This window comes from Caenorhabditis remanei, chromosome IV (genome assembly GCF_010183535.1).
Source record: "Caenorhabditis remanei strain PX506 chromosome IV, whole genome shotgun sequence".
NCBI classification, from domain to species: Eukaryota; Metazoa; Nematoda; class Chromadorea; order Rhabditida; family Rhabditidae; genus Caenorhabditis; species Caenorhabditis remanei.
The window spans coordinates 888208-903126 of NC_071331.1; the positions used below are offsets into that span (position 1 = coordinate 888208).

The window sequence follows — 14919 nt, forward strand, 5'->3', positions numbered from 1 at the left end:
TATCAATGATATTATCGAGAGTAAACAATAAAAACAACATATTAATTGTCAGGCCCGCTATTCTGATGGTCAAACCCATCAACCAAATGTTTTGCTTTTTTTTTCAGTACCTCGAAAAATCTAATTTTCCGTTTTTTTCCGGAAAATTTTCCGAAAATTTTCCGAAAAACCAATTCGGAAAATTTCCATTCGGAAAAATTTTCCGAAAAAAAAATCGGAAAATTTTCCGTCGGAAAAATTTTCCGAAAAAAGTCGGAAAATCGGAAAAATCGGAATTTCCGATTTCCGGTTTTGAACAAGCCTGTTCGGGAAGGCTTTGGACTTTGTGATGCAGATTTTTTGTCTCCTCCAAAAAATCAGATTATTTTAATCATTATTTTCCTTTAATGAAGAGAAGAACGGTCATATAGGTTTAAACAAGATTCATAGAATCTTGTGCGTCTTAATCCGGCGTGAAAAGGGTGAACATTTTTCATATTATCCCTCTTTCATAACTTCCTGATAGTGAGCTCCTTTTTGTCGCTAAGTTCATGAATATCATTGTGTCGGTAGTCAGCTCTCGCCACTTCAACTGCATCTTTACAACTCGGAAACTCTTTTTCGTGTGATACAATTTAAATTAGTTGCTGGGAGCAGAGTTGAGCGGAATTCCGCCTTCCGCCTTCCGTTTTCCGCCAAAAACTTTTTATTCCGCTTTCCTCTTTCCGCCTTCCGCCTAGAGTATATCATCTTGAAAACGTCCACTACAATGTACTGATGTTTTTTGAGGTTTTTTGAAGCAAAACTATCAGTTTTTAACGCAAAATTTAACACTTCCGTCTTCCGCCTTTTGGCACATTTTTTTATTCCGCTTTCCGCCTTCCGCCTTCCGCCGACATATTTTTGTTTTCGCCATTTCAAAAACCGCATTCCGCTCAACTCTGATTGGGAGCGCATAAGTCGTTACGGCAGTTTCTGAAAATAAACTGCAGCATTTTGTCTCAGTTTATCCGAAATTAAAGCAGAGTAGTTTAGCTGAAGGACACAGGCAAATCGGCGCTTTGAAGTTTCATCGCGAAACTGTTGAATCCGTTTTAATTGAATTTTATCACGGCTTTAAACGAGAAATTTTAATATTTTCTCCGTGACAGGAAAATTAATACATTCCACGTTTACTGATAAGATCTCGATAGAAATTCCTATATAAGCTGGACGATTTGTGAGGGAACTCAGTGTGATCAAGCTACTACTTCACGATGAAAGTTCTCTACATCACTGGCATTTTCTTCGCGTTCTTTGGTATGGCACAATTCCTAGTTCTCAACCGAAATGAAGTGTTTCAGCTCAATCTGTTGTCCCCATCCCAAAAGACCTCCAGGAAATGGCAGTGGATCACTTGAATCGAGCCAGAAACAGTTTTGCAGGGAATTTTCCAGTGGCTAATATGAATGAGCTGGTGAGTAACAGTTTTCAATATTGGGAACATTTTTTTTAATTTTTAGGTCTATGATGAATCACTAGAACGAACATTTTCATCCTGCCAAGTTGCGGCGAAAAAAGCAGAATTTGATAATCGTGTTATTATGTTCCGGGCAGATGATGTTGATGAAATACGTTTTGATAGTGAAGGAGAAGCGCAAAGGTTAGCGAATGACAATCGCGGTGATGCTCTCTTGTACAAAATCATATTCCATTCTCCACTCACATCAGTTGGATGTGTCAAATTGGATAAGCCATGTCAGTATCCAGGGTATCCAGGACGCAACGGGGCTAGTGTGCCTGACCGCCACAAAGCCACGGAGATGTGTTTCTTCGATGGACCTGAGTAAGTTTCTTCATTTTATTTGTTATTCTAATAAAGGACTTATTTCAGCAATGCAAAAATAACGGATAACTTGAAAAGAGGAAAACCAGCGACACAATGTCCGAACGGGAAGTCTGAGAAGTACGAAAACTTGTGCAAGAAATCATCGAAATCAGGAACTTCTTCAAAATCATTGCAATCGGAAACTGCTTCGAAATCGTCAGATTCCAAATCAGAAACTTCTTCTGGTTCTCTCGTCTCTCCAGCTCACATTCTTATTGCTGCTGTCTTCATTATAATCTCTTTTTATTTCTGATGATTTTATGAATAAAGCTTTAATCCATCCGTTGTATCCGTTTTGTGCAAGTTCAAAAAGTTGGCGCCAAACAAATACTTAGATGGCTCATGTAGAGACTGATTTTCATCTAATCGCCGCAACATGAACGTTTTTTTCCGTTTCGTGGTAGAAAAGTACTAGACAGGTTCTTCAAACATGCTTGCAGTGAGCACTGACTCCAAGTATGGCAGTTGTTAGCATTTTTTGCAGCAAACATTCTTTCTCACATGGGAAAAGCTGAAAGATCTTATCGCTTACAAAAACACCTTGATAACATCTCTGAACTCTTTTTTCTTTGTTTTCCACTGATAAGATCTACCGAAATTTCCTATATAAGCTTGCCGATCCCTCTATAAATCAATCAGTTCTAACCAATTGCTCCGCGATGAAACTTCTTCTCGCCGTCACCGCCTTTGTCCTATGTGCTCAACTCGCGGTGTCTATTCCTGAAGACGTCCAACAAGTCGTTGTCGATTACATGAACAGACATAGAGAGAGTTTTGCAGTATCTCTACCAGCTGCCAACATGAATGCGATTGTAAGTCAGAAATCAGAAATGTTTTATTCATAATAAAAATTTCAGGTCTACAATGCATCTCTCGAAAAGAGAACCACCACTTGTGCGGTTGCAGAGCACGCTGCAAAAAACGATCGTGGAATTTTCTTTGAATCACTAGCTCTAGATAAAGGAATTGACAGCGGAGGGGATATTGATCCGAGAACCGCTGAACAAATCATGGATCCAAATACCAAAGGTAGCGAAGTTGTCCACGTGAGACAATTACTGCAACCTTCTTTTGATGGGATGGGATGTGTCATGTTGAGAAGACCATGTCTCCTTCGTAGTGATAGACCTGTAGATCCGAAACACGGAGAGAATTTTGCAGTAAAAGTTACAGCAATATGCTACTTTGGAGGACCTGAGTAAGTTCTGCACAACTACAGTACTCCAACAACACCCCATTACGTTTAGAATCAGAAAACCACTGGAGGGATTGAAGAGAGGAGAACCAGGGAGCCATTGTCCGAATGGAAAGTCTGAGATAAGCGACTACATGTGCAAAGCGTGATCACAAAGATAGTAGAAATCGCAAATTCCGTGAAAGATTGATTTTTGAATAAAGTATTTTTGAATCATTGGTTTTCATACAGTTGTTAGTTGAAATGAAAGCTTTCATAGCCTCAGAATGGAGCAAAGAAATGCTACTTGAAATTCATAGACACTGTAAAGCTGAAATTTATTAGTGTCATAGAAGGGCCACATCCTACACACAACAGTAAAAGTTGCACAACATAAAGTTTGGTTTTAGACTTCCCAATTTTAGATTGTGAGATTGAGGTTTTCTCTTGTTTTTAAAAAATTTATTTTATATTCCTGAACAAATTGACTTCTTTGAGTACTGTAATCAAGCAGAACTTGCTTCGTTCTTTTAACGACGCACATCAGAGTTGCATGGAAATGGAAAGTTCTTATCCGGAAATCGAAATTCCATGCAATTTTGATCCACATTGCTGTAGATCCAGGAAAGAGAAGTTCTAAATCAAACGTTATTACTGTTTGGTGTTCTCTTTAAAGGTTTCATTGAAACAGTAAATTTGATTCTCGCGTTGGTACTATTTGTATATATTCTAAATCTGAATCAGTTATCGAATCATTCAGGATAACTTTTTGAGCATCTAAATCAGAGTTGCATGAAATTCCGATTTTCGACTTCCAACTTCCGACTTCCATATAAGGAAAATTCACATCCATGCAACCCTACAACCCATTGCTGTAGATTCCGGAAAAAACCGTTTTCCTTTTTAATCGTTATACCTGTTTGGTGCTCTCTTCAAAGATTTCAATGAAATAGTACATTCTATTCTAGCATGAAGTTGGTAACCATTCGGATTTGGAAATTTTGTTTTCTAGGATTTGTTGACTATCTCGTTCAGATTAGCCACGTGGATTGATTCTGTAACGCTCTATCTGTAGAAATTCATGTATCCAACAACGATTTTTCTGAACTTTTTTGGAAAGAGACATATTAGCACGGCACGCTTCTTACAACCGCGCTCTACCGAAACCAAAGAAAATAGTGCGCGAAATTGAGAGACTCAGAGAAAGAAGAGACATTTTTCAAGGGCATTTCGGTGGAGCGCAGTTGTAAGATCTGTGCCGAGCTAATACCAAAACCAAAGAAAATTGCGTGAGAAATTGAGAGATTCAGTGGAAATGAAAAATTTCTGAAGGTGTGTCCGGTAGAGCGAGGTTGTAAGACGCGTGAAACGCTTAAAGATCTTATCAGAAACAAAAAACACCTTGATAACATCTCTGAACTCTTTTTTCTTTGTTTTTCACTGATAAGATCTCCCTGAATTTCCTATATAAGCTTATCGATCCCTCCATAAACAAATCAGTTTTAACCAATTGCTCCGCGATGAATCTTCTCACAGTATCCCTCTTCGCTCTGTGTGCTCAACTCATCGATGCTTCATTGGGAAACCCTGCCAGAAAGCAAAAATTCAGCACTGAAAAATGTCTCCTCGAGATCAACAAATTCAGAAATGTCATGGCAAAAAAGGGCAACTTGGCTAATATGCATGAGATTGTGAGTTTTCTTCCTTGTGATTTGTTTTTTGATAAAACTGATAAGTTTTCAGGAATACGACACATCCTTGGAACGGACATTTCCGACCTGCCAAGAAGCTATATCGGCATATATAAAGGACAATCGTATTCACTTTTTTGAATCCGACACATGTACGGGAGGCCCAAATGACGATAAGACTATTAGCAACTTTGCAAACGAAATTCTGACGGACAAATCCAATAAATATTTGCGTCGAGTTCTCCACCCCTCCCACATGACCATGGGATGCACTCTCTTTAAGGAACCATGCATGCTCCCTTATGATGATAGCAACAGTCCAAAGGCTATTGGATCGTGTGTTTATGGAGGATCAGAGTATGTCTGTCCTTATGAGAATTGTGAAAATCTTGAAGTTTTAGGAATGTGGAGCCGATGACTGGATTGGCAAAAGGAGAAGCTGCATCGAAATGCTCGGGTGGAAAATCCAATATGTGGGAGAATTTGTGTAAACCGACTTCGACATCATCGGTTCAGTCTACAATGTTTCATTTTGCCTTTCTTCTGTCTTTCGTGATCTTCATGTTTTTTTAATTGATTGAAGTGCTTCATAAAGTATTTGTATTAGCCACCGCATTCATGTTACAACTGCGCTCTACCGCAAATAAGTAAGACCGGGAATACCACAGTGATGTGTACTCCTCTCGAACAAGCCGAATCGTTTAGTAACTGCGCTCCACCGAGGTCAGGGTTGAGAGGAATTTCGTCTTCCGCGTGGGAAATTCTCTTCAGATTCATATAACTTATTTTCTAACCACATACATACATCACGGTCGAGATCGCATCTTTTCACATTGAAATTTCAGTTTCAAGTTATTAAAATAAAAGCAGCTCGTGCAGATGCTGCTGTTAAAATAATAGATAATCCATAGGCACCAATAATTTTCAGGAATATTGCAGATGGGAAACGCATTACGGTTTTGAGGAACTGCTTGCCATCAGAGACATTTTATTCACGATCAAACCATCTTTTATCGAAAAGTATGTTTTAAGGAAAAAATTAGTTGTGTTTCATTCTCCTCTGGTAATAGACAGTTCATGGAGTCATCAAGAGAATTATTCACCAAACAATTTCCCAGAAGAAAACGTAGTCGATCGTAGCCTATTGAAGAAAGAAGATTAGTTGGTTGAGATGGTGTGTTATTGTCTCTCTGTGTGTACTCAGGTGTCCTTGTGTCCTCTCTTCCCATTCAACCCCATTCCGGCCACCCAATACTCGTACTAATTGCGGTACATATTGCGAGACTAATAGGTTCCTTAATACCCATGGGAAGCCACGCCCACTTTTTCCCTGGAGCATGATGGGCGTGGTCGAGTCATAGAAGACATCTCTCTCCCCGTTTCTCGTCATTCCTAGATTTGCCTCCCGGACATGGCAGTCGAACAATTTTCTTTTAATTTTTATTGAATGTATTTGTATTCTGCTACTACTATTTGAAGTTTTTCGATATTTTGGAGGATTGTGAAGGTAAGAAATGAGCTTTTGGCGTAAGGAAGTGGCTGGAAATCAATAAACTTTGGTTAATTTTATGAATTTTTTGTTTCTTTTTTTCAGATTAGATTATTTATTTTGGGTGTTGGTGGCTCTGAGATAAATGACAGTGGTCTCGTTGAGCAAAACAATGAAAAGGTCTGCAGAAAGATCCTCTCAAAATGATGCTCTGTTAGAATCCAATACTCCGTTGAAACAAGTGAAACTGGAGGTTGAAGAGGAAAACCAATCGAACCCTTCAATAAAGGAATTAGCAACGTCGGGACATAAAACTAGAGCTGCTACACTATTGGGCGATGGCTTGAGCTCAATGAATTGTGAGAATATTCATGTGACGACGGAACCAGCGGAGTCAAGTTAATTAGAATGGCATGAAGCCGCACGCCTCTGTCATCCACTACTCATCCAAATATTTAAACTTTTTTAAATCTGTTTTTAAAATAAAATTGGTCCTGTTAAGCAACTCTTCTTCTTTTTTTCAGACGCATTCAAATTTAATTCAGGTGGCTGGGGGACGTGGATGTAAATGCGCCACATTGGACCGGCCGTGGAGTACTTACAGAGAAAAGGGAAGTTGGTAGAAAATAAAGGGAATTTGAAGGGAAAACATGAAAAATATGATATCACAACCATTTTTCTGGGAATTTTTTTTTTCTATTTTTCGATGGAGTTTCGCTTTTCGAAGCGAATATACACAATAAAAAAGAGATATTTGGACATTTTCGTGTACAAACATTTTCAAAAGAAAGAAAATTGTTTTACAAGTTCGTAAAAAGTTTTTATTTTCTTGAATGTGTAAAATGGAAGAGAAAAGAAAAGAGTTAGGCCATCTCGTAAATAGTTAGAGCATTGGGTCCTTCCTCTTTTTGAGAGGCTCTTCGAAATAGACGCAGAGAAACTCCCCCATACTACTGATAAGAAACTAGAACCTCAAAATTGCATTCATGTTGGCATCTGGAAAAGTTATTGCATAAAGCTCACAAATAGGGTCAGTTGGTGCCATTGTTTTTAACTCAGCGGAGCCCGGAGGTGTTCAATTCTAAAATAGATACCTAACTGTGTTTGCTGATGTTCAAAGAAAGCTAACAAAACTGAATAAAAATGTTTATTGTGGAATTCTCATTTAAATATGTAAGGTTATGTTTATTCAAATGGAGTTACAGACATTTCAATACGTCGGATGCCAATTTTAAAAGTAGCATTCTTTGATCTATCATCAGTTTGGATAACCTCGCCGGCTAAATCCCATAGTTTCATTCCCAAAATCGTCGATCCATCGTTTGTCATATTTTTACTATGAATCCTTAGATATTTTAGATTCGGAAACTCTCCAGTCTTCCATTTTCTGAGTAACACATCCAAATCCTTGTTTCCCAAAAAAGACCCTCCGAGTGTAATTGTAGTGGAAGTGCACGTCAAAAGAGGTTTCAGAGTGAACCAATAGGAACTTGTGATACTAATCTTCTGCGGCCATGAATTGAAAACTGGGATGAAATCAGGCTTAATAAAAGATACCAGTCTAAGATCCTCAACCTGCCCAAAATTACTGGATATCTTGTTCCAGAACAATTGTTGATATTTTGTTCTTTTAAGGTGAATAGTGAGAGTCTCGAATTCCAGTTGTAAGTCAAACAAATCAGAAATAGTTGGTAGTAATTGAACTTCATTATAGTAAACACTATCAGTTGAAATCTTGCATTTAAACATCTTTAATAGATGTTGAATCACCGATAGAACTCCTTCTCGATAATCATCCCAGAATGTTGAGATTTTTAAACTGCAGGAACTCACTGGTACAGTAACCCCTTCAATTTTACACTGTTGAATATTAGACTCCTTGCTTATTCCAGTGTTGAAATAAATGAAGATTCTAAATGTATTTCTGCTATTTTCAGAAGACACTTCGATTTTTTGGTAAAAACTGCCCAGAACAACCGAAACGTTTTGAGAGTATAAACGAGCATTATTGATTTGAATCGAGATTTTCTTGGAGCAAAGAGAGAGTTTGATTCTGGAAATGAAGAATAATTGGAGATTAGTCAGGTTAGATAGGCATACTTACTTCTCACCGATACCCAACAATTTGAATATCTCACACAGAACCAATCGAGGAAGATGGAGGAGGGGGAATGGGGAAGGCATTGGGGCAGAGATAGACAACGGTAAATGAGTATGAAGAGAAAAGGAGTAATGAGATGAGACTGTGGGAATGGAGGAGTGCCTGCGTTTCGTGGCGAGACCACAGCAAGTCGTAGATGGGGAATCTATATGAACAATGACGAATCGATCGGCCCAAGTACTATCATTGCGCACACAGTTGTTCTGTTATTTTCCCACAGACACTTCCCGCTATGATGTGGTCTCATCTCATTACTCCCTTTCTCTTCATACTCATTTCATCGTCTTCTATTATATTAGCTCAGCACAGTTCTTGCAACAGCGCTCCACCGAAATCCCTTTGAAAAATGTATTTTTTCTCTGAGTCTCTCAATTTCGCACACTGTTTTCTTTGGTTTCGGTAGAGCGTGATTGTAATAAGCGTGCCGTGCTAATACATCTAGAACTAACAACTGTATAAAAACCAATGCTTCAAAAAAATCTTTATTCAGAAATCAAACTCTCAAGAAATTTGTGGTTATCACGCTTTGCACATGTACTCGCTTATCTCAGATTTTCCATTCGGGCACTGGCTCGCTGGTTTTCCTCTCTTCAATCCATCTAGTGGTTTCATGTTTCTAAACGTAATAGGGTGTTGTTGGAGTACTGTAGTTATGCAGAACTTACTCAGGTCCTCCAAAGAAGCACATTGTTGTGGCTTTGTCCGTAGCGTTCCGAGGCTGACCGGGGAAAGGACAAGGCGTTCTCAAGATGACACATCCGATCCCAGCATGAAGAGGATGCACAAATTGACGAGACACATCTATGTCTGCAATGCGGCTATTTGGATCCATAATATCATTAGCCTCTCTTGAATCGATATCCCTGATGGTGTCAGATTCCTTTTCTAGATTGAGTGATTGAAAGAGCAACGCACGATGATCTTTTGCTGCATGCTCCGCCACGGTACAAGTGGAGATTTTCTTCTCGAGAGATGCATTATAAACCTGAAAATTTCAGTATGAATCGAACTTTTCTGATAAGTGCAAACTCACAATCGCATTCATGTTTGCAACTGGAAGAGCTACTGCAAAACTCTCTCTGACTCGATTCATATAGTCGACAACGATCTGTTGGACGTCTTCAGGAATAGCAGTGACGAGTGGAGCATGCCAAATGAAGACGATAGCAGAGAAGGTGATAAGAAGTTTCATCGCGGAGCTGTTTGTTGGAACTGATTGGTTTATGGAGGAATCGATGAACTTATATAGGAAATTCCAGGAGATCTTATCAGTGAAAAATGAAAAAAAAAGGTAGTTCAGATGCTATCAAGGTGTTTTTTGTATAACTGATAAGATCTCTCTTCTTATTTCTATATAAGCTCGAAAATCTATGAAAAAAAATCAGTTTGACATCACGCTCTGGCATATTCATTAAACAATTACCCAGGTTTATTATCAGAGTATCAGTGTGTCGCTGTGGGCTCAGGTGTCATAATGTCATCTCTTCCCATTCAACCTCATTTCGACCTCCTAATACTGGTACTTATTGCAAAATTGCCATGCCGATGGACACAACCGTTATCACCACAAAAATATTTCAGGAGCACCTTAGATTACAGCTTCACAATGTCTAGTACTCAATTTATGATGTTTTGATCCATTCAGAGAGAAACTTTCATTTCAACCAAGAACTATAAAAACCCTTCTTTATTCAGAAATAAAACTCTATAGGAAAACGTAGTGATCACGCTCTGCACATGTAGTCGCTTATCTCAGACTTTCCATTCGGGCATTGGCTTGCAGGTTTTCCTCTCTTCAATCCTTCCAGTGGTTTCATGTTTCTAAAAGTTATGGGTTTTTATTGGGGCACCGTAGTTGTGCAGATCTTACTCAGGTCCTCCAAAGAAGCACATTGTTGTGGCTTTGTCCGTAGCGTTCCGAGGCTGACCGGGGAAAGGACAAGGCGTTCTCAAGATGACACATCCGATCCCAGCATGAAGAGGATGCACAAATTGACGAGTCAGATCTATGTCTGCAATGCGGCTATTTTGATCCATAATATCGCTAGCTCTTCTTGAATCAATATCCCCATCGGTGTCAGGTCCCTTGTCTAGATTGAGTGATTTGAAAAAAATTGCACGATGGTCTTTTCCCGCATGCTCCGCCACGGTACAAGTGGAGATTTTCTTCTCGAGAGATGCGTTGTAGACCTGAAACGTTAAGTATGGATCAAACTGTTCTGATAAGAGACAAGGAACTTACAATTGCGTTCATGTTGGCAACTGGAAGAGCTACTGCAAAACTCTCTCTGACTCGATTCATATAGTCGACAACGATCTGTTGGACGTCTTCAGGAATAGCAGTGACGAGTGGAGCTTGCCAAATGAAGAGGATTGCAGAGAAGACGAGAAGAAGTTTCATCTCGAAGCAGTTTGTTGGAACTGATTGATTTGTGGAGGAATTTGATGAGCTTATATAGGAAATTCCGGGAGATCTTATCAGTGAAAAACAAAGAAAAAGGTAGTTCAACGATTTTATCAATGTGTTTTTTGTATAACTGATAAGATCGCTCTCTCCTCATTTCCCTATATAAGCTCAAAAATCTGAAAAGGAAGTCAGTTTGACAAGACAAATTGTCTCAACTACTCTACACAATGAAGCTTCTCGTGGTCTTTGGTGTCTTTTTCATTTTCTGCGGTAAGATCTCTGCCCTTGCTTCATTTGCCAACATGACAGTGTCTTACAGCTCAAATTGTCAATTCCACTCCTATTTCGGAACAGGACAAGAAAGAGGCCATTGAATTTTTCAATAGACAACGCAACAACTTTGCAAAGGTAGTTCCGGTGGCCAACATGAATGAGATTGTGTACGACGCGGCATTGGAAGACAAGTATCCGATATGTGAACATGCTAAGAAACTGCAAAAACAAGACTGGCGTGTTGAGTTATTCACCCACCTGGGGTTCTCCGCCAGCCCCGATTACGCAGGTATATATACACCCGAAGAGGCGGAGGAGCTGGCGAAGGAAACTGGTGAAAAAACATTTCGAGATGAGAAATGGTTTCTCAACCCTCCTCATACTCGGCTCGCATGCTACTATTTTGAGAAACCTTGCACTAAGGAAGATCTGAATGGAATGTGCATTTTTGGAGGGTCTGAGTAAGTTAACTATAAGTATTTAACAGAAAACTATGGATTTCTATTTAGGAATGTTCCACCAATGAGAGGATTGATAAAAGGAGAACCAGGATCAAAATGCCCGAATGGAAAGTCTGAGAAGTGGGAGAACATGTGTAAGCCGTCTTCGCCATCATAGGTTTCGTCTGCCATCTCTTATCTTGGTTCCGTTCTCTCTTTAGTGATCTCTATGTGTTTCTATTGATTGAATTGATTCATAAAATGAAGGGATTTTTTAGCCATCGCATTCATGTTACAACTGCGCCCCACCGCAAACACAGTGATGTGTACTACCCTTAAAAAAGGCAAATCTATTAGTAACTGCGCTCCACCGAGCCAGGGTTGAGCGGAATTCCGCCTTCCACCTTCCGCCAAGATGATACCAGCTTGAAAATTTTGTTCGTCAACTCGAATTTAATGATATTTCTCGAGGTTTTTTGCAGCAATGCTATCAGTTTTTATTCCATCCCCAAAGACTTGTCCATGCGGTCGATTAAATACTCATTTGAGCGTGTTTGCATCGTGAGAGTTCCCAAATAAAAAACTCAATCTCAACGTTGAACACATTTTTGACCGTGAACTGGTTCACATTTTCTACAGATAAGATCTCTCCTCATTTCCTTATATAAGCTCGAAAATCTGAAAAGGAAGTCAGTTTGACAAGAAGAAGTGTTTCAACTACTCTACACAATGAAGCTTCTCGTAGTCCTTGGTGTCTTCTCCATTCTCTGTGGTAAGATCTTTTTCTTTGCCTTATTTGCCATCATAGGATTGTCTTACAGCTCAAATTGTCGATTCTGCTCATGTTTCGGAACAGGACAAGAAAGCGGCCATTAAATTTTACAATAGAGCCCGTAACAACTTTGCAAAGGAAGTTCCGGTGGCCAATATGAATGAGATTGTGTACGACGACTCTCTCGAAAACAAGTATCCGATATGCGAACATGCTTTGCAACTTGAAAAACAAGACTCCCGTGTTCAAGTATTCCATCGCCTCGACTTCACCGGCCCTGATTCCTCAGGTATATATACACACGAAGAGGCGAAGAAACTGGCAATGGAAACTGGTGAAAAAAAAGTTCGAGATGAGATATGGTTTCTCAACCCTTCCCATACTCGACTCGCATGCCACTTATTTGAAAAACCTTGCCCTAAAAAAGAAAATCTAAAAGGGCTGTGCATTTTTGCAGGGTCCGAGTAAGTTAACTATGAGAATTCAACAGAAAACTTTGGATTTTTGTTTAGAAATGTTCCGCCAATGAGTAAATTAATAAAAGGAGAACCTGGATCAAAATGCCCGAATGGAAAGTCTGAGAAGTGGGAGAATCTGTGTAAAACATCGATTTCGTCTACAATCTCTTATCTTGGCTCCGTTCTCTTTTTCGTGATCTTCATGAGTTTCTATTGATTGAATTGGTTTATAAAATGAAGGGATTCTTATTAGCCACCGCATTCATGTTACAACTGCGCCCCACCGCAAACAAGAAAGACCGGGAATACATTTGTACTCAAGTCTTATTTGGCACCATGCCAACCGCTTTGCGATGGGGCGCATTTTCGCGATCTTGAGCTTCGCACCCCTGTGCTCAAACCGCATTCCGCAGTCACAACTTATTTCTTTCTCAAGTCCGATAGAGCGCGTTTGCCCACTTTTTTTTGCAAACCATCGAATCAAACACCAAAACTCAGTATCCCACAACGATAAAAAAGGAACAGTCAAGAGAATGAATGCAAATTCCCACCGCCGACAACAAAATCTGTATGCTTTTCCCTCCTCTTCCTGTTTCCCGTGACCTCCCCTCATATTATATTTTATTTTCCCTTTGCCACATCTTTAGGAAAATTTTTCTGGAAAAAATTCATTTCTTGCCACGACTAGAAGAGAATGAGTCTACTGGTGGAATTCGACGAGTTCAAAGGGTTGTCGCATGGTTAGTGGGGTAAAAATCGATATATTTGAATCAAGAGCTTTCGAATGAGTATACTTGGGTCCCACCACGAAAACTGCAGTAACCCGAAAATGTCGATTTGGTTTTTCTTTCCATTATCGGCCATGATTATACTCATTTGAAAGCTCTCACCTTACTGATTCCAAAAATTAAATTTTCATGGCCGAAATTTGGTTTCCTAGGCCACCACCATCACCAAAAGCTTGCAATCTTTTCAGACCAATTCATGGAAGAACTCGACAAAATCCTTCTAATTTCAATTAATAAATTGCGTGATAACATGGATCTTCGTCGTCGTGTCATGCTTTTTCCGACATTCGAAAAAGTGATTCAATATCGGAAAGTGGAATTATTGACACAGGAAGAGCAGGCCGACGAGACATACTGAGAACTGATATAAAGGGAATTGAACTGAAAAACTGGAAATTCAAGCAAGCCTTATGCATTTTTAAAAAAATGTATTTTGATTAATAAAATACTTTTTTTCTCTTTTTTCTTTAAAAAACCTCAAAATCTAATTCTGTCGTAAAATATGATACATTGTGACGTCATTGGTACGCAAACACCACTACGCGAAACTGCGGACCCTCCGTGTATTCCTCTCGGACAAGTTGACATTCTCGGACATTTTTTCAACGGATTTTTTTTTTCGTTTTTTGTCGATTTTGTCGATTTTTAATTATATTTTCTAAATAAAATATGCGCTTTATTTGATTGTAATAAAACGCGCACAAAAATATGGTGAAAAATATCGTGTTTTACAGAAAGTCAGTTTTTCCTTTCAATTTCAACAACTAGTTTTTATAAGTTGGAAGCTTTTTTTGGATTTTTGACATTTTTATCATGACAAAATCCTGAAAATCACAGAATTTATCACAACATTATCTAAAAAAATAATGGAAAAACGGTGTTAACCCGAATAAAATTATTGCGACTTGTCCGAGAGGAGTACAGTAACTTTTGCTCATAATTTGAAGGGAAAATCATTTTTTTTTGCCTTATGGCATGCTTTTAGAATGTATTTTCACAAATAAAATACTTTTTCTTTTTTAAACCTCTAAATCTAATAATGTCGTCAAATATAATACATTGTGACGTCATAAGTACGCAAACACAATCACGCAAAATTGCGGGCTCTTCGTGTACTCCTCTCGGACAAGTTGAATTTATTGATTTTTTCGTCGGATTTCTTTCGTTTTTTGTCGATTTTGTCGATTTATAATTAAATTTTCTAAATAAAATATGCGCTTTACTTGATTGCAATAAAAAGCGCACAAAAACATACTAAAATTATAGTGTTTAGCGTGATTATCGTGTTTAAAAAGGTGATTTTCTTTTACAATTTTATCTACTAGTGAACCGTCCGTTTTTCTAATTTCTCGTAAGGTTTTTAATACACGTTGAGTCCCAGGCTACCTATGCGAACACGCTCTAACGAGAAACTACGTGG

The 14919-nt window shown here is 38.8% G+C and overlaps 8 protein-coding genes across 8 annotated transcripts; 6 read left to right on the forward strand and 2 right to left on the reverse strand.

The window, feature by feature from the left end:
* Nucleotides 1-1235: 1235 nt before the first annotated feature.
* Nucleotides 1236-2099, forward strand: GCK72_012144 (uncharacterized protein; the record flags this gene model as incomplete). Its single annotated transcript, XM_003105407.2, has 4 exons — nucleotides 1236-1278; nucleotides 1323-1435; nucleotides 1482-1804; nucleotides 1853-2099. 4 exons carry the CDS (start codon nucleotides 1236-1238, stop codon nucleotides 2097-2099), a joined length of 726 nt encoding a protein of 241 aa, XP_003105455.2.
* Nucleotides 2100-2505: 406 nt separating this feature from the next.
* Nucleotides 2506-3190, forward strand: GCK72_012145 (uncharacterized protein; the record flags this gene model as incomplete). Its single annotated transcript, XM_053728872.1, has 3 exons — nucleotides 2506-2658; nucleotides 2704-3044; nucleotides 3094-3190. 3 exons carry the CDS (start codon nucleotides 2506-2508, stop codon nucleotides 3188-3190), a joined length of 591 nt encoding a protein of 196 aa, XP_053583644.1.
* A 1350-nt stretch (nucleotides 3191-4540) lies between these two features.
* GCK72_012146 (uncharacterized protein) lies at nucleotides 4541-5284 on the forward strand (the record flags this gene model as incomplete). The annotated part of the gene is made up of 3 exons (XM_003105301.2): nucleotides 4541-4711; nucleotides 4764-5068; nucleotides 5113-5284. 3 exons carry the CDS (start codon nucleotides 4541-4543, stop codon nucleotides 5282-5284), a joined length of 648 nt encoding a protein of 215 aa, XP_003105349.2.
* A 2101-nt stretch (nucleotides 5285-7385) lies between these two features.
* On the reverse strand, nucleotides 7386-9553 carry GCK72_012147 (uncharacterized protein; the record flags this gene model as incomplete). Its single annotated transcript, XM_003105393.2, has 4 exons — nucleotides 7386-8253; nucleotides 8885-8977; nucleotides 9027-9346; nucleotides 9395-9553. The coding sequence occupies 4 exons, from the start codon at nucleotides 9551-9553 to the stop codon at nucleotides 7386-7388; spliced, it is 1440 nt and encodes a 479-aa protein (XP_003105441.2).
* Nucleotides 9554-10085: 532 nt separating this feature from the next.
* On the reverse strand, nucleotides 10086-10762 carry GCK72_012148 (uncharacterized protein; the record flags this gene model as incomplete). Its single annotated transcript, XM_053728873.1, has 3 exons — nucleotides 10086-10182; nucleotides 10232-10551; nucleotides 10604-10762. 3 exons carry the CDS (start codon nucleotides 10760-10762, stop codon nucleotides 10086-10088), a joined length of 576 nt encoding a protein of 191 aa, XP_053583645.1.
* Nucleotides 10763-10995: 233 nt separating this feature from the next.
* GCK72_012149 (uncharacterized protein) lies at nucleotides 10996-11659 on the forward strand (the record flags this gene model as incomplete). Its single annotated transcript, XM_053728874.1, has 3 exons — nucleotides 10996-11038; nucleotides 11088-11502; nucleotides 11551-11659. 3 exons carry the CDS (start codon nucleotides 10996-10998, stop codon nucleotides 11657-11659), a joined length of 567 nt encoding a protein of 188 aa, XP_053583646.1.
* Nucleotides 11660-12210: 551 nt separating this feature from the next.
* Nucleotides 12211-12928, forward strand: GCK72_012150 (uncharacterized protein; the record flags this gene model as incomplete). The annotated part of the gene is made up of 3 exons (XM_003105343.2): nucleotides 12211-12253; nucleotides 12303-12717; nucleotides 12766-12928. 3 exons carry the CDS (start codon nucleotides 12211-12213, stop codon nucleotides 12926-12928), a joined length of 621 nt encoding a protein of 206 aa, XP_003105391.2.
* A 477-nt stretch (nucleotides 12929-13405) lies between these two features.
* Nucleotides 13406-13857, forward strand: GCK72_012151 (uncharacterized protein; the record flags this gene model as incomplete). The annotated part of the gene is made up of 2 exons (XM_003105357.2): nucleotides 13406-13451; nucleotides 13688-13857. The coding sequence occupies 2 exons, from the start codon at nucleotides 13406-13408 to the stop codon at nucleotides 13855-13857; spliced, it is 216 nt and encodes a 71-aa protein (XP_003105405.1).
* Between the last annotated feature and the right edge of the window lie 1062 nt (nucleotides 13858-14919).